This window comes from Notothenia rossii, assembly GCF_949606895.1.
Source record: "Notothenia rossii genome assembly, chromosome: 5".
In the NCBI taxonomy this organism is placed as follows: Eukaryota; Metazoa; Chordata; class Actinopteri; order Perciformes; family Nototheniidae; genus Notothenia; species Notothenia rossii.
In genome coordinates this window covers 60,380,373-60,398,325 of record NC_136903.1, presented here as the reverse complement: position 1 = coordinate 60,398,325, position 17,953 = coordinate 60,380,373, and the positions used below count along the sequence as shown (strand labels likewise).

Below are 17,953 nucleotides of genomic sequence, written 5' to 3'. Positions count from 1 at the left end.
TAGTGGAGTTTGGAGTGTGACTGTTTGAGGTTGTGGACAGGTGTCTTTTATACTGATAACAAGTTCAAACAGGTGCCATTAATACAGTTAACAAGTGGAGGACAGAGGAGGCTCTTAAAGAAGAAGTTACAGGTCTGTGAGAGCCAGAAATCTTGTTTGTTTGTAGGTGACCAAATACTTATTTTACAGAGGAATTTACCAATTCATTCATTAAAAAAATCCTACAATGTGATTTCCTGGATTCTTTCCCCCCCCATTCTGTCTCTCATAGTTGAAGTGTACCTAGGATGAAAAGTACAGGCCTCTCATCTTTTTAAGTAGGAGAACTTGCACAATTGGTGGCTGACTAAATACTTTTTTGCCCCACTGTATATTGTGATATACATGTTGGAGCTATGCATTGTTTTTGGGTTATTTAGTAGTTAAGAATGTTATTTATTGCTGTCAAGTATAGAGTATTCTAATAATTATTCAGTGTCATTATTTTGTGTTAATTAGTTGTTTATGCTTTTGTTTTAAAGGCGGCTTCAGTCAACGGGTATTTGGTAGCTAGTAATGATCTGGCACCAGATAGGCATATGTTTCTTTTACCAGAGCAAGAGAGGATGTAAAACTAACAAACCTGAGAAAAAAAACTGCACATAGTAAGTTCCTAAAAAGTGTGACTGCTTTTTCTTCTTCTACACAATAAAATTAATAGAATTGCCTCGCAGTTAACATCCATTTCTTAGCAAAATATCTACCATATCTATGAACTATTATGCATTTGTGTGAAATGTGCATAATTAGCATTCAAGTTCATGAACTATTACCAAAAATGTGTTTCCTAAGGTCACAGTGACGTTGACCACCAAACTCTTCAGATCACCATTTCTTTCAAATGAACCACATTTGAATTAATTCCCTGTGAGATCTTACAAATACAAATCAAATCTGATCTCAGCAGCTCAAGAACAAAAAACCGGAAGAACAACACTGGAAACAAAAAGTGAGGTGCAACAAAGCAAACACTGAGAAATAGCTCTGTGTGTGTGTGTGTGTGTGTGTGTGTGTGTGTGTGTGTGTGTGTGTGTGTGTGTTCAGGGGCAGCCAACCAGAGATTTCCCACCACAGGAACAAAACCTGCAGCTTCCTCCTCCTGCATGACTGCTCCTCAATGACCCCTACCCCCCCTCTTCTTCTTCTTCTTCTTCTTCATCACTCCTCCTCCAGGAGGAGCTGCTCCTCTCCTACTGTGTCAGTTTGTCTTTAAACCTCTCGCTCGTTACAGAGACAGGAGCAGGAACAAACCCTGACTTCCTTTGAAAAGATACAAACTCAGTGCAGAGAGAGTGACAGCCACTAGCCTTTTTACAGATATGCGGTGTTTGCGATTAATAATAATCACAATACTTGACTTATTCTGGGAATAATTGGGTACGGTGACGGTTGACTCATTTTATAAAAAACAATAATAAATGAAATGACTAATTGTACAAAAATAAGAAGTTAAAGTAAGAATTTGCAATATAAATATTTTAAAACAGTCAAATAAAGATATTTTAACAAACTAAATAATGTCTCTGCAAATGAACCACATTTTCATGCACCAATGTTGTGCTTTGTGAGAAAAATCTGAGCTGAATTGAAAATACCATGCTTAATTTTTCGGGCAAAATATTCCTTGGAGCAACCAATATTGGCTTAAGTATGCAGATAAAAACTCTCCAAATGTTTACTACAAACACAATAAAACATCCGTCATGGAGGTGATACCTGAATGTATTTTCTGATCTGATTCTTTAGCCTTAAACTACATTAAAGCATGATGATCAATGAAGAAATATTTCCACCTGCCTACTTTAGTCATTAGAAAACAAGAAAAAAAGCACACGTGTTTCATATTGAACGCCCACCCAGCCGTGAAGATTTGTACGGATCTCTGATGCCAAAAACACACCGAAGCCCCAGAGAATGATGGGATACGTGACTTAGAAACGTGCTTTGAAAAGAAGGGAGAATGAAGGAGAGGTTGAATGATTTCACCGTGTCTTCCTCCGCTGAGACACATGTGATGTTTTTAGCAGATGTTTAACCAGGGAGACTTTACATCGTCCTAAATCATCCCTCATTCCTGCTCTCTGCAGCCAAACCTGATTTATGAAACATGCAGGGACTGTTTCCTACATCAGCTTCTGGTTTGTACTGAGTTTCCACACACCAGAAAAACACACAGAAAAGAGTGTGTGCAGTACGAAGATCAGTGATGCATCACCTGTTAAGATTAAAAGGAAGATCCATACAGCCCTATATACATATGAAATTAAAGAGGCCTTTTTAGCTTTTGGGGGTTTTTCCTTTCCAGAAATATGTTATGTTTTTGTGTGCATGTAAATGGTCTTCTCCCCTGATCCGAACACCAGCGCACCAGTCCACTGCGCCAAAGCCTCCCTATGGGAATGGTTAAATGTTATCAGAAGTTCTATGTTTATCCTGAGGATGTGTAGAATTTCGTAATAGTTCCTCAAATTAAGAAAGAAGTAAAGATTGAAATGAACATAGAGTAAAATGGTGCACTTTGTACTGCATTATACAGTATGGAAACAAAGATTATGAATTGCTTTGAGATTAAAGACAATGTAATCTACTCTGTCTATATACTCAGGACCCTTTCCAAAGGAAGCTGACATGTAAAACTAGCAGAGTATTTATGACACACACACACCTCTAATAACCTCACACCTGTAGAATAGCAGGTCCTCACACCCCCATCCTGCAGCCTTTGATGTGTGTTTCTGAAAGGAGAAGGGAAGCAGGAGCGAGAGGGGGGGAGGTGTGTGTGTGTGTGTGTGTGTTTGGGGGTTGCAGGAAGGAATGTTTCAGCAGAGTAAACAGTGTGAAGCTTCCTGTAGAAAACACTTCAAAGCCAGAGAGGGGAAAACACACACACACACACACACACACACACACACACACACACACACACACACACACACACACACACACACACACACACACACACACACACACACACACACACACACACACACACACACACACACACACACACACACACACACACACACACACACACACACACACACACACACACACACCAAAGGTAGGTAGGAATCATCTATCAACACAGGAAAATTAAAACCTGTAGAGCTCTCTCACACACACACACTTTCCACAAAAGAAACATGAAGAAGGAAATCACATCACTCACTTTTTAAACATCTCAAAAATTGTCAAATAACTTTCTAAAAGCTTTGTCTTTTTAACGATGCTTCACTGTAGACACGAAAACTTAATTCATTAAATTAATATTTAATCAACAACTGCCAACTATTCAGATTTCTAACAGAAATTAGCTTGTTTTTTTAATAATGATGGACAGGAAAAGGAAAATGTGCATGTGAAATACATACAATTATGAACTAAACTTTAAGAAGTTATGGTAAAACACACTGGATGTAAGCATCAGTTAAAAGGAAATGTAATGTAATTGAAATTACATTACATTTAAAGCAATAAACCTAGGGGAAACACTGACTGCACACACATTTTCCAAAAAGTTTTTGGGTCAGTTAAGACTGAAAGGTTTTCTTCCTTGGAATACGATGCCTTCTTTCTTACTCAAATGGATAGCTAACATTTGCAGTGTTACAGATATACTATATCAAATGTTGGGTTACTTTTTTTACCTTAATAATGTTAAGAACGACATTCAAAAACTAAGCACCATATTTCATCTAGTTTTTCCAAACATCATCCAGAGCAAGGAAATCCTGATTTTTCTGTTGTATGTATGAGTAGACAGCATCTGGGAGTTTACCTTTTTAAGTTTAAAAGTACATTATTGATTGGTCCATAAAGCTTGAAAGTAATTTACAGATCATCTATAACTGAAAAAATACTTAATATTGTCAAACTTCTCAAAACGACACAGGGGACATAACCTGAGAGCAATAACATTTAATAATTATTGTAAGATAATATCAATAGATGTTCTTATTAAGAAAAAGGTATAAAACAAATTGGTTTGCATGAGAGTAAAGATTGAAAGACAAGTTCTGAGGTATCTTAAGATATTTTTGATACCAGAAATTTGTATTTTTGGTTAATGAAATCTGATTCAAACTTAACTAATGGCACTTTTTTGAACACCCTGAACCTTTTTCACACAGTGGTGCACACATTAAACCCCTGTAGTAATGATGTTGCAGGCTAAAAAGTGGTTCATTATTCATGGACAGAAAACAAGCTGCAGCGGAGCAGGGTGGAGGAGGGGCATCACTTCACAGATTCCTTTTTTCCACATCAAATGTTCTTAACAGATCACACAAAAGGCAGGAAATCAGCGTTTTACTACCTGGTATTCCCCTCAACCACAACACTCAAATGCAAAGAAGGTTGGAAGCCCTGTGTTTTATCCCTCTGAAATATCTATAACTCAGCACCAAGTAGAAGCTTTTTACTTTCATTTCTGCTGTGAAGGGGACCCATCATGCTCAATGCACTTTTTGATGTTTTTTAATACATAAATATGTGTCCCCGGTGTGTCAGGGAATTCACGCAGCGTCAGAAAATAAAACCTTCTCTCTTTTCCTCCGTACCCAAATCTCTAAAAACGGGGGTACAACGGAGCTGATCCAGATTTGCGTCCGATATGACGTAATATCGGAAATGTAGGCTGGCTTTACACCCACGGCCCTATCAGAAACGTTGCTATCAGAAACGTTGCCCAACTGTTTTGGACGTAATATGGTAGGTGTTTACATTAGCATCACTAACACTCAGAGCTAACCTGTACTGGAGAGCATGTGTGTGAAGAAGCAGGAAATAAAAAGGAACCCACCTTGTGGTATAACCGGCAAGAGAGAAAGCCTTTGAGCTCCATACTGTTTCAGAAAGAATCCTTGATAATCCATGATATGGCGTTTCATCACGGCAGTATTTAGTTTAGACAGTAGCTGCCGGGTCCGGCATGAGCTCAACGGCCTCCTTTTTTATTTTGTATCAATTTTTTTTTTTTAATAGAGGCTAGAATGGGTGATCTGTTTGGTATTTTGAGCAAAACACTTCATAGACATGTTTTTTATATTTTTTTATATATCTGAGACCTATGCTATTGCCTAAAAATAGCATGATAGGTGTACTTTAAACATTGATTCTCTTGGTCTGTTAAGCCTGCAAAAGGAAACCTTTAGATTGGTGGATTTAAGGTTACATGTGCTCTTTGGTAAATTGTACATATGCAGAATGTAAGTAAATGTATGCAATTACACCAATAGCATAATATCCTACCGACAATAAACTTAAAATAGAAAAATGCTTTAAAAGAAGGAAACCTCCTCCAATATGCATTTTTCTTCAAATGAGTTTGGTTTAAAGCAGACAGCACGGTCTTACAATCTACTTTATTTATTGTAAGTAAATAGAAAGTAGGCTAAAACGTTTATGTTATTAGAGTTTTAACAATTCACTCAACTTGTCTGTTCCCAAATCCAATACAAGTACATAAACATGAGCTTTGGGAGTCACTCCAGTACTCTAACACAAACCATAGTCTAAAGTTTACCATTGTCGCATTGCTGTCTTTTTGGAATTGAATGGTGATAACCAGATATAAAATGTTGATTTCTTTGGATTTAAATCCTCTATCTGTAGACTACAGACTACTTGTGCCGAATTAAACAGGGCACCAGTGTTATTCAGAAACAGTTCAAAGTGTTTTTGTTTTGTCTGCATATTTACAGTATAGGAAATTATCCTAAAATTGGCGCTTTTTAAAGTTGGAGTTTGGTTACGTTCCGTAAAAATGGTCCGAACCGGAGCTGCGACAGGTAAAGGTAACTCAACCTGTCTTAAAAAACACTGCGCATAAAAGACTGTTTGAACAAAGCTGTATTCACACTTAAGTTAATGTCGTCTGCTTATTAAGATAGCAAAAGTGTATTTACTTCTACATAAATGTGACAGAAAACACAACGAAACATCTGCGAAAAGTGAACTTTTTTGGACACTTGAGACGACGCAGCAACAACAGCTTTAACTAGCTTAAATGCGATTAAACAAACAGGTAAAGGTATATTTTTTAAATGTTTACCTTGTAGCCGCATCGCTCCTGGTTTGCTCTTCTGCCGCCGGAGGTCGTAGATCCACAAGAGACATTTAAAAACAAAAATAAACCCGAGAGAGTGATGAAGAAACTCCGAGGGGCCGCCATTCCTCCCTCAAGTCTGAACAACTCTGAGAGAGAGGAGAGACAAGGAGGTGTGTTTGGGTGAGCGTGCGCGCGCGTGTGTGTGTGTGTGTGTGTGTGTGTGTGTGTGTGTGTGTGTGTGTGTGTGTGTGGGGGGGGGGGGTGTGGGTGTGCGTGTGCGTGTGTTCACTAGTTTTGTGAGAACCAGCTTTAGTTTTACCCTGCAGGTGAAAGTAACTTAGTACAATTACTCAAGCCTGTTTCCTAATTGAAGTTCCTTGTATCCTACTTCACTTGAATATATTAGTAAGAACAAATCATTTTTAAAAAAGAACTGCACTTTAAAAATACTCGTATGAGAGTTCTGCATTTATAAATGTTTCTTAACTACAAAAGTATATGCATCAAAATATACTAAAAGTATAACAAAAGTAAAATACTCCATTATGCAGAATGGCCCATTGTAGATATTGTCATTGGATTAAAGTTATTTATCCATTAATGTGTTTATCACTCTAAAGTTGCAGTTGGCATATAGGAGCTACTTTTAATTTAGGGGGAGTTGATAAAGTTGGATTTAACCGGCTGTTTAAATGTAACAAAGTACATTTACCCTAGTACACTTTACCAATTATGAGGTAGGCCTACTTTGTGTTTGAGAACTTCCGTTTCACAAGCAAACATTGTACTGTTCACATCTTTAACCATTATCAGACACATATCAAAAGCAAACTAACAGATAAGGGAAATACACATCCTAGTACATAAAAAAACATTACTTACATAAAAGTGTGTCTTTAACATAATTCTTGTCAACAAATAGCACGAAGACCTACAACTGTGATATTATGCGAAAGTAGAAGTACAAATACATTCCTATAATAATTTGTGTTCATCTTTTTTGTTGCATTGTAATGACAAAGTAACAATGTGAGAAATCAGCCATTGGTTTGCAAGATGTACGACACATCTGGATTCAGCACTTTAAAGTGTTGATGTGTATTCCTAGCTGCACTGCTCGCCCTCTTGTGGTAAAAGTTAGTAACAACTCTTCTCTAACTGTGCTCCCTTTTCCTCCAGACATAGAGCAACATAGGAAGTGAATATCCCCCTCAGGACATTTGACAATAAAAACTGACTTTTGTTTTCAATGTTTTTTTATTAAAGAACAGGCACAAACAATCATACAGGGTCACAATTGAGACAATGATCTCCATCCATTCTCCATTTTTTAGAACAAACCATCACCAATAGAAACTGATTTAACAGACATGCGGTCTAGAATATGTCTCCAATACTAGTTGTAATACTTATTATTACCTTACCGCGCATATGTCTGTATACTATCTTGCTAATTAGGACCGGCCTCCTTTTTTTCTATGTAGCACAGTAATGAGTTGACTGACAATTCATTCATTCATTCAAAGAAAAATATCAACAGTCATCTATCGTTTCCTCTGCAATACATTTTAAATCACATGTTATTTGAAATCTGTCCTTTGTTTTGTGTTTTAACTTATCTGTAATACTTGTGTACTTCCTCTTGTTGTTGCAATGTCCCTCTGCTGCTGAAACACTGAAAATATCCCTAAATGTGGAACTAAAGAAATATAATGTATTGTATTATCACCTGTTTTGCATCTCTTTTAAATGTGTTAGTTTGAATCATGCACATGAGGGGTTTCCAGAGTGACAGTTCCATCAGTTTCAAACTCTTTGTTGTCATAGTGAAACATTTTGTATGAGTTTTGACATTGTTCTTACTATGAGGAAGATACAAATATCCAGACAAACTTTCTGAGGACCAACAGAGTAGAGAGCAAAAATGTTTTCCAAAATAATGAGTACACCAGGACAAGCTTCCAGAGCATTAAACCCTCACAGGAGTCAGGTGGAGAAAAGGATGCATGGCATGACATCTGCAGTCCTAACTGAAATGCGTGTGAAGAGGGAACTTTGTGACCTGGAAATACAAGTGGGTAAAGTCAAGATTGACGCTCATAAGGTCATCCTCTGTAGCTGCAGCTCGTACTTTCGGTGAGTACTTCATCTCAGAAGAGCAAAGGCTGTAAGATCATACACTTTAAGCAAGTCTGTGAAAAGATAAAACCCCTCAAAATGATCACAATATTTGTACTACATCTAAAAATCAAAAGGCAACAAAAAGGCAAAACACAAAATGATTTGATTAAAACATGAAATAAAGACACAAGCAGTATAAACATCAAATTAGTACACTAGGTACAATAAAAAGTAGCACCATAAAGACAAGTGAACATATCAAAGTGTTGAAGAAGCAGCCACTACTGTAAATAGTACACCTTTGTATACATCTTATAATGTTCATAATAATTGTATTTTTGTTCTCTATATAACTGATTATTCAATTTAGCACCATTTAAAACTCAAACTGAAACCGTTTTTAAAGAGGAACCTGTCATATTGTCATTGTTCTCTCTTTATTTTTGTTGAATGTTGTGTTATAATGTACCGACCTATATAGTTGTGTTTTTGTTTTGTATTATCTTGTGTATTTGTTGTTGAGTTTTATCTGGCTTAAAGGCCCATGGGACCAACATTGCAAATCAGCCTAAGCTATAAATCCTGAGGTGTGGGCCATTGATTTGTGCTCCATTAAGAAATAAACAATCAAATAAAATGCATTACCTTACACTTTTTACTGCTTTTTGCACTTAGATGCTAAACTGCATTTTTGTTGTCTCAGTACTACATTGAAAAAACTGAAAAATTGACTTTAGTCAAGTTGAACCTAATATTTTGTATTTAAACTTAATATTGTTGCTTTTAACTAACCTACTACAGTTATGTGATATCTATTGACATCATACATTTAATTAAAGTCAATGTTTGAGTTTTCTCATGTGATAACAATACATTTGAAACCAATGTCAGAGACTCCATTTTGTACTGAACTGTCATCTTTTATGTCCCTGTTTTTAATGAGCAGATGTGTTTTGCTTTGTTTTGCTTCAACAAAGCAGTGTCTTGTCACACTGATTGCACATGGTAAAGAAACTGTGATTACTCCACAACAATATTATATTTGGAATGATTTAGATGCCTGTGGGGCTAAATAAATTCGCTCTTTCAGAAGATAGAAAAAAGATGAGAAAAAGATGTGAGAAAGAAAAGACAAAGTAAGCAGAGCCTCCAGATTGATTTTGCTGCTGACAAGCATTTTCATTACCACTCGGGTACGGTGCGCATACAGCTGATCATCATGAGCTGATGATTGGTCTTAAAAATTATTTTTCATAATTAAGCTTTGAAAAATATTTCATTTTCATTAAGCTGATTGTCATCCAAAGGGACTTACAACCCCAGTTCCTAAACTGTAATGGAAGCGCAGCATTAAAGTGAGCCGGGCCTAACAAGGCCTAACCAAACCGTACTAAGTCGAGCAAGGTCTGCGGTGGAAATGCTCCATAAGTGCACTCAACCACGAGTATACAAATTCCGAATAGAAAGAATCCTGAGACTACATTAGCTTCAGATAGGCCATACCCTATTAAAGTGCTACATATAGAAATGGCAACTTTCATAAGACTTTATTGGCCAAGTTGCAGTTGAAACGCATGGGTTGATGATCAATAATCAACTCCAGATAAGTCATTTCTCCATGAAGAGCAGATCTGCGACTGATTTGTCCAAAAGGTCTACTTATTATGAGACTGTTACGTATTTTCCTTTCTAAAACCCTGATCCCCTGATCCCACAGCGCTCTCCTTACCGGACCCTGGGCATCCATCAAAAAGCAGAAGTACACCATCCCCGGGGTGTCGTCTGAGATGATGAGCCTCATCATCAACTATGCCTACACCAACTCTGCTCCTGTGACGGAGGATAACGTGGTGGAGCTTTTGGCAGCTGCAGACCAGCTCTTGGTGACGGGGTTGGTTCAGAGCTGCTGGTTCTTCCTGGAGGACCAGCTGTCCCCGAGGAACTGCATCGGCATCTGGAAGCTGATGAGTGTCTACTACATGCCGGAGCAGAGTAAAAAAGTCTTCCTCTACATCCTTCACAGCTTTAAGGAGATAGTGTCTGTCTCCCAGGAGCTTGTGAATCTCTCTATTGAGCAGCTGACCACCATTATTGAGAGCGACCACCTCAACGTGAGCGAGGAGTACACAGTGTTTGAGGCGATCCTCAGCTGGATTAACTACCAGCCAGACCAGAGAAAAGGTCACATCTCTGAGCTGCTGTCCAAGGTAACTAAACAATAATCTAGATGTAGGCCTATTCAGATTGACACAGCAAGGGTTTAATTTCTTCAAAACCAATTGGGTTTAATTTTTACCAAAACAGCCCACAATTTGGTAAAGGAAAAAAACAAAAGAAGGCATTTATTAAAAGCTCAATTTTTCCTGCACTCTATTATTTATTTGTTTATTTATTTATTCTCCATTTATTTATTTAATGTTTAAATGTTTTTATTAATTCATTATTTTATTCTTCTCTCTTGATGTTTTTTGTTTGTTTTCCCCCTTAAAACACTCTTGCACCCTCGCTTATACACACACTAATTCGATCAACATAATTTATTAAATACATTTGAATATGCATTTAAAACAATACAAACAAATATTAATAAACTTAATATTATAATAAGAAATTCAAAGAATGTTCATTCTCTCTAAATAGTTTGCTTCAAAAATATAATACATAATATAATAAAAGACAAAAAAAGTATTCAACTATAAAATAAAGAAAACTCCATCACCATTTATTTTTGTAAAAAAAAGGTTACACTCAAATGTTCTTGTACTCATTATACGTTTCTAAGTGTTGTTCTCTTATGTGTTCAGGTGCGGCTAGGCTTGATGAACGTGTATTATCTCCAAAATGTGATGGACAACGATGTGGTGAAGAAGAGCATCAAATGTTTTCCCATCCTCGATGAGGCACTGAAAGTGTCTCTGAATTTTAGTAGATACTCAAAATCCATCTACAAAAATATGCTGAGTCGACCCCGCCTGCCCTCCACCATCTTACTGGTCACCGGAGGCGAAGGAGACGGTGTACACGCCACCGACCTCGAGGCGTACGATGCCCGCGCTGACTGCTGGGTCACTGTCAGCGCTGGTCAGATCCGTCGTGCTTACCACGGTGCTGCAGTCCTCAACAACGTTGTGTACTTAATTGGAGGCATCTGCACTGATCTTTACCTTAATACTGTGCAAAAGTTTGACCTTGTGACTCGCACGTGGCACCAAGTGGCCCCCTTGAACTTCTGCCGCGGCTACGTCTGTGTTGTTGTGCATAATGAGTGCATTTACGCCATTGGAGGCTACAATGGAGTGACTTGCTTTAACACTGTCGAGTGCTACAGGCCTGAGAATGACCGCTGGACCATGGTGGCACAGATGCACTCAAGGAGGAGTGGGGCCGGCGCCACCACTCTAAATGGCAAGGTGGGTGAAGCAGAAACTAGCAATGACCTTGCAAGGTACATTGTCTTCATTATTAAGTCTGAAGTAATGTCCATGCTAGCCAAATTATTTATGTTATAAACGTGGGTTGAAATGTGTGGATGTGCCCTGATTAGTACGTAGAGATTGATGTAGGAAACTGCGGGAGCCATTGAATGCTTGTTTAGTTCAATACACTCAAGAGTTGTACAAAAAGTAGCCTTACTTGGTCTAGTATGACCAGTCGTTAACAAGTTGACTTATGTAAACAGAATTCAGATAGATATTGCTTTATAAAGTCAGTTTGTTGAAACTGGATACAGTGCAGATCTCCCAGAAGGGCCTCAAATATTTATAAAAGGGAAAAAATATGATTTTGTGTTTTGGTTCTTCCTTAGTGCATGCCCCGCCCTTTCAACAAGTTTGACCAAAATCAGGCACAGTCGTTTTTTAAAACCCTGATAAACAAACACTCAACCAAACAATTTTGTCTACAAAGAAAAACATATAGGCCTACCATCCAAATAAAAGTAAACATTATGTATGTTGTGGCCTATTGGCCTTTACTGACCATAGCAATTTAAAACGTGTTTTACTTACACGTTCATTTTGACTGTAATTGAAGTGGAATATTAAATGTAACATTCTCAAGCCTGTCTGCAGGTGTATGTTTGCGGGGGTTATAACGGGCATCGAAGCCTCTCCACAGCTGAATGCTACGACCCAGATTTCAACCAGTGGACCCTTATCTCTGCTATGAGGACCAGCCGCAGTGGCCTGGGGGTCGCTGCCTACAGAAACCGCATCTATGCAGTAAGTGTGAGGCAGTAATATGCTTTGATTGTTGGAGTGGCACCGTTAGAGATGTGCAAACATTTACCAAAGATTATTTTTGAATACACATTTTTGGTGTTGTTGAATTGGTTGGACCAGTAGAACATCGAGTGGTCATAAATTCACTTCTTATTAATGTAAATGTACCATTGAAGGGTAGCACTTTGAATTTGAAGTTTTATGAGATGAGTGGCACCAAAGGCTCAATGTGCATGTACTATTACGGAGTGTCACAGAGAAACTGATGCCATGACATGTAAGGCAAAAAATGTGACATTTTGAATATTACATTTTTTATAAATAATCATCAGTTATGTTGGTTTATTGACTGACTTTACTAAAAGGCAGCCTTTAATCGAGGAAGACAAACACTTACCACATTATATCCACAATTAAAGACGCCATTAAGTCCCATATCACAATATTGATATACGTCGCATTACTTGTCAGTCCTATGAGCTCCACCAAAACTACACTATCATCACAATATTGATATCATGGATTTTTGTTCAAAAATATTGTGATATTTGAATTTTTTTATAATCCCATTCCTACCTTTTAGTAAGGGTTTGAATGAAAGACTTGTTCATGTGCTGGAGACATTTACTGAGTGAAATGATCTAAACACTGACCATTCCACACTCTCTCTTCAAGGTTGGTGGAACAATGAACGTGGATATCTCCCTGCACACTGTTGAGGCCTACAACCCTGAAACCAACAGTTGGAACTTCACACCATCTATGCTTTATCCCCGCAGCTACTTTGACATTGAGGTGGTGGACGACCAGCTCTTTTTGGTGGGAGGACACAGTGGCTCCTCCACTATGTTGGATGTGAACCGCTATGACGACGAAGCCGGTATGTGGTATTACGTCTCTCTCGTGGAGACGCCCCGCAGCGGCCTGAGCAGCTGTGTTCTGCAAGGACTTAACAGCATGGCGGAGGACTTGTTCCCTCGTGGTCCACTGACGCTCCCTAACTTGGAGGAAACTCCAAGAGCATCCTTCTGAACCTCAGCTATGACAATTAACAAAAATAAAGAAAAATGATCTGCACTACAGTGTTGTTCATGTTGTACATTCGATTTATTATTTGTTGTATACCTATATTTATAATCAGAATAATGTACTACAATATATAACAACAATAATTATATAAATACAGTATATTAACATTTGATAGGCTGACAATCAAACCAGACCAGTTTGATCAACATTTTATTCACAGATTGGACCCAGAGTGCATAATTTATCTTCCAAATCAAATAATGTTAGCAATTGGTTGTATTGTATATAGCTAATTCAAGCTTTTCAAAACATTTGTATCAAAAAAAAAAGGCTAATAGGCTAGGGTTCAATTAGGCAAATTTGTTTTTGATTGACTCATCATTCCATTACCTCATAATTGTGTTGTTTTTTGTGCTTTTGTCCCTATTATCCTTTAAGTGTGAACATGTGTAGTTAATAAAAAGTAAATAACACTGCTTGACATGTATAATAGCAAGTAATACAATCCCACAACAAAAAGTTTGAGGAAAAAAAGACTTTAGTAACTTTAAAAGCTTAAATAACCAAATTGTATAGAAAAAATTATGACAAACTAAGCAACGGCTGCCATTGTGGCTCTAAGTTGTACACGGTCATATAAAATGGCGATCCTGGTCAGAGCCAAAATGGCGCCTTTTCCCCTTTAAACAAGATACCAATCAAAACCGTGGAATCTTTTCGTATCCAATCAAAACCATCCAGAGGGCGGGACTTGAGAAACGGGGATGAGCTGTTTTGGGGTGTTGTAAATTCGTGCAGCCAAGAAATCGTGAGTGGAAGTTGTCGGAACTGATTTATTGGGTCTTTTGTATCGTGTAAGCACAGATTACTACCGCGCCAGCCGCAGCCATGCCCGGGATAGAGAAGCTTCCGATAGAGGAGACGTTGGAGGACAGCCCGCAGGTAACGGCTCTCTTCTCTGTAGGCTTTCAGCTAGCATGCTAACGGCTAGGCTAACTGTCTTTGTAGGCTCAGTGTTTGCCAACAAAACCAGCAAAGAGATGCCAAGTTCGGGCAGAAAGCTAACTGCTAACGGCCCCGCTGACAAAGCTGTCAGGCGGATACACTGCAGATGTGCTTCGGCCCAGACCCGGGCGGCTACACCGATCAGCTGGTGGTGGTTTCCGTAAAGATGTCAACACGTAATTTCGCTTTACATTAAGATTACTCGTAGGATTTCTAAATAGCAGGCGGCTACTTCCTTAGCATCTTGGCTCGCTTTTCCCTTCATTGCGTTGATAGTAACTGCTCAGCTATTATAAAGCAGCTGTGTCATCATGATGCTTTATGTTATTAAAGTCACAAGGTGCATAAAGCTATAGCTCCTTTTAATTTGGGCTAAACACCCCAAATCATGCTGTTGTGTCCTGCAGAAAATACAGAGCAAACACCTGCTGTGACATCACTAGTGGGGGTGTGTCCAGATTCTGAAATTAAATGTATGTTGTTATATTTGTCAAAAAAGGGGTTATAAAAGCAGTTTGTATTACATAACTATCAATTTAAGTTAAGCTTTTAGAACAATATTAAGGTCCTGGAAAATGCAGTTCTGCATTGGTGTCATTTTGTATTTATTTGCTATTTACTTTTTTAATCTTTAGATCGTGGAAATAGCTCTTGAACTTGTTTTTATTAGGTAAATAATTTAAAACATAAACAACAACATATTGTATCCCTAATTTAGTTAATAGCAGCTTAACTGATACATGATTGATTTTTGTGTACAGAATACATCATGTTGACAAGTGGAAACCAGCTTGTTGAATATTGATGATGTTGCAGTTTGTCATATGACTACGGTGGCTGGGAAGGGCAATGGACAATTACAAAGTGTGAAACACTTTAACAAAGCTTGAGAGAAATTTACATTTTATAAATCCTGAAAGGTTTGAACAGTAAATACAGATTAATATATTATATGCTAAAACATTACACTTAATCACATCTCACCACTATCTCTCTTGATAATTACGTTAACTCAATTTTAATTAACTTATATGTATACATCTGTTCATCACATGTCAACCAGATTAAGAGGTACAAAGTAAATTTGAAAATGAAATTAAAAACTTTTGTTTGGGTTGTTGGATGTGTTTCTTGTTATCGCCGTGTAAAGGAATTGGTTTATTATTATTTCATGATTTTTGTGTTTGTGAACACTTTGTAACCCTGTTTTAAAGGGTTCTATATAACTAAATAATATATATAAATATTTATATTATTAAGGTTGTTCTCTTCTCTTGCTTAAATAAACACAATCTTTCCATCTTTAAGTTTAAAAATCTCTTGCCGTACTTACTATTTCTAGCAGTACGTAAACAGTAACAGTAATTATATTACTTGAACAAATGTAATTGGTTACATTCTACCATAGGAAACCTTTTTAAATTATTACAAATATCAGCTTTGCTATTATAAATTGACAATGACAGATGATTGTGCTGGCAAGCCAAAACTGCATTTGAGACACACCCTGGAAATGTTACTGTGCTGTATGCACTATGCAGGTCATCGGTGTTGATTTACATAGATATGTGTGGGTTTGGTTATTTTGGCAGATACACAAAGGATCATTTGAGACCATAACGGGTGAATTCTTATGGCTCGGTCAAATTATTAGCATTAACTTTATTTTCATCAGTTTTATTTTGTGTTTCGTGTGTAGACACGGTCCCTGCTGGGAGTGTTTGAGGAGGACACTGCAGCGATGTCCAACTACTGCAGTCAGCTCTACCAGGCCATGCAGAGGATTTATGATGCACAGGTACACAAACACACACACACACACACACACACACACACACACACACACACACACACACACACACACACACACACACACACACACACACACACACACACACACACACACACACACACACACACACACACACACACACAGGCACACACACACAGGCAGGCATGATTCACAGGTGTACCTCCACTGGCTTTGCAGGTACAGACAGCGTTGACAGAGCAGCTGATGGGAAAGTGTGTCTCCAGCTGTGACTCTGTCCTGTTTTCTCTTTCAGAACGAGCTCAGTGCTGCCACACACCTGACCTCCAGACTGCTGAAAGAGTACGACAAACAGGTAGGTAACGCCACCAGCCAAAGATCACATGAAAAATAGACACCTGTCCTATGACACAAGACTTTGTTACTGTTTTGACAACCTTTTCCCTTGAGACAACTTCAGGCAAACATTTAACCATCACTTTTTCTGTGACGAGAAATCCCCAGTTTCCTCTGCTGTGCGTTGCATGCTGGTTTGCTTCAGCAGGGACGCATTTCTCCTCACTGAAATCAATCTAATCCATTCCTCCATGTTGTTGCTGTCATCTGCAGCGCTTTCCTCTAGGGGGCGATGACGAGGTGATGAGCTCCACCCTGCAGCAGTTTGCAAAAGTCATCGATGAGGTGAGAAAATACAAACTCGCCAGCTGCCACACTGGAAGATTTAACTGACCAGGATGTGACCATTTCCATTCTGTCTTTCTCTTTCTCTCTGTAGTTGAGTTCCTGTCATGCCGTCTTGTCCACCCAGCTTGCAGATGCCATGATGTTTCCCATCACTCAGTTTAAAGAGAGAGACCTGAAGGGTAGGAAACGCGTCCAGTACCTCAGAGAGAGACCACTGTCCTTAGCATATTTGTCACATTAGAAACTGGACTTTTTGCCCCAAAGACAATTGTTTTTTCTTTTTCCTATGACCTGTAATGCAATTTATCAATCTAGATGTTTTTTTGTTGTTAGGTTCTGAGTGTTGGAGGTATTGAGTGTAGAGATAGCCACCTTATCTTGATATTTGATAGAACTGACTGGCAGAAAAGCAACAAAAACATTTTAACACTCCAAACCTCACCCGTCAATAAGTAAGCAAGTGCCTCTCGTCCATGAGTAGATGTACAATTCCTTCTGCGCGGTAACACGGAGGGTGGGTGCAGTTAGGTAGAAAGAAAAAAAGTACCTCCTTGCAACTCCCCACAACAGGGTCTGTGAATTGTTTTCAGAATTTAGGTCTCAATTTTTGGTAAGAGACATAGTAGCTGTTTAGTTTCCAATCAATTTGTTTGCACTTTGACATAGACAAGCTGAGTTAGCAATAGAGTTACATGATCTATTTCCATTATATAAGCAAACATCTCTAGCCCTCAGCAACTCACAACAAACCAATCAAGATAAATGACGATACAGGTAAGAGGAAAAATATTTAGTTTGCCTTTTAAAGTTTTTCCTCACTAATCTGGGAACACACTTTTTGTATAAACCTGGTTTTGTGCGCTGTTGGCATTCTCTTGTTTAAAAAGTGAAAAGTCAGTGCAAAATGACTTTTTCCCAAACAATTGGAATCACCGTGAGGTCTAAGATATACAGTTTTCCTTCAGTAGTGCTTATGATTTTCTTTTTGTCTCTCTCAAGAGATCCTCACTCTGAAGGAAGTCTTCCAAATATCCA

The 17,953-nt window shown here is 38.2% G+C and overlaps 3 protein-coding genes across 3 annotated transcripts in view; 2 read left to right on the top strand and 1 right to left on the bottom strand.

The window, feature by feature from the left end:
• Positions 1-6,259, bottom strand: part of il17rd (interleukin 17 receptor D) — a 43,858-nt gene extending 37,599 nt beyond the window's left edge. Inside the window, exon 1 of the mRNA XM_079684269.1 lies at positions 6,092-6,259. Coding sequence (XP_079540395.1) covers positions 6,092-6,211 — 120 coding nt within the window. The 5' untranslated portion in view covers positions 6,212-6,259. The remainder of the gene's footprint in view (positions 1-6,091) is intronic.
• A 1,864-nt stretch (positions 6,260-8,123) lies between these two features.
• LOC307038852 (kelch-like protein 10) lies at positions 8,124-13,821 on the top strand (the record flags this gene model as incomplete). Its single annotated transcript, XM_079680527.1, has 5 exons — positions 8,124-8,224; positions 9,927-10,416; positions 10,951-11,619; positions 12,280-12,429; positions 13,105-13,821. 5 exons carry the CDS (start codon positions 8,124-8,126, stop codon positions 13,459-13,461), a joined length of 1,767 nt encoding a protein of 588 aa, XP_079536653.1. The 3' UTR covers positions 13,462-13,821.
• Positions 13,822-14,200: 379 nt separating this feature from the next.
• appl1 (adaptor protein, phosphotyrosine interaction, PH domain and leucine zipper containing 1) overlaps positions 14,201-17,953 on the top strand; it is an 18,445-nt gene continuing 14,692 nt past the window's right edge. Inside the window, exons 1-6 of the mRNA XM_079680526.1 lie at positions 14,201-14,400; positions 16,163-16,261; positions 16,530-16,589; positions 16,844-16,915; positions 17,010-17,097; positions 17,918-17,948. Coding sequence (XP_079536652.1) covers positions 14,347-14,400; positions 16,163-16,261; positions 16,530-16,589; positions 16,844-16,915; positions 17,010-17,097; positions 17,918-17,948 — 404 coding nt within the window. The 5' untranslated portion in view covers positions 14,201-14,346. The remainder of the gene's footprint in view (positions 14,401-16,162; positions 16,262-16,529; positions 16,590-16,843; positions 16,916-17,009; positions 17,098-17,917; positions 17,949-17,953) is intronic.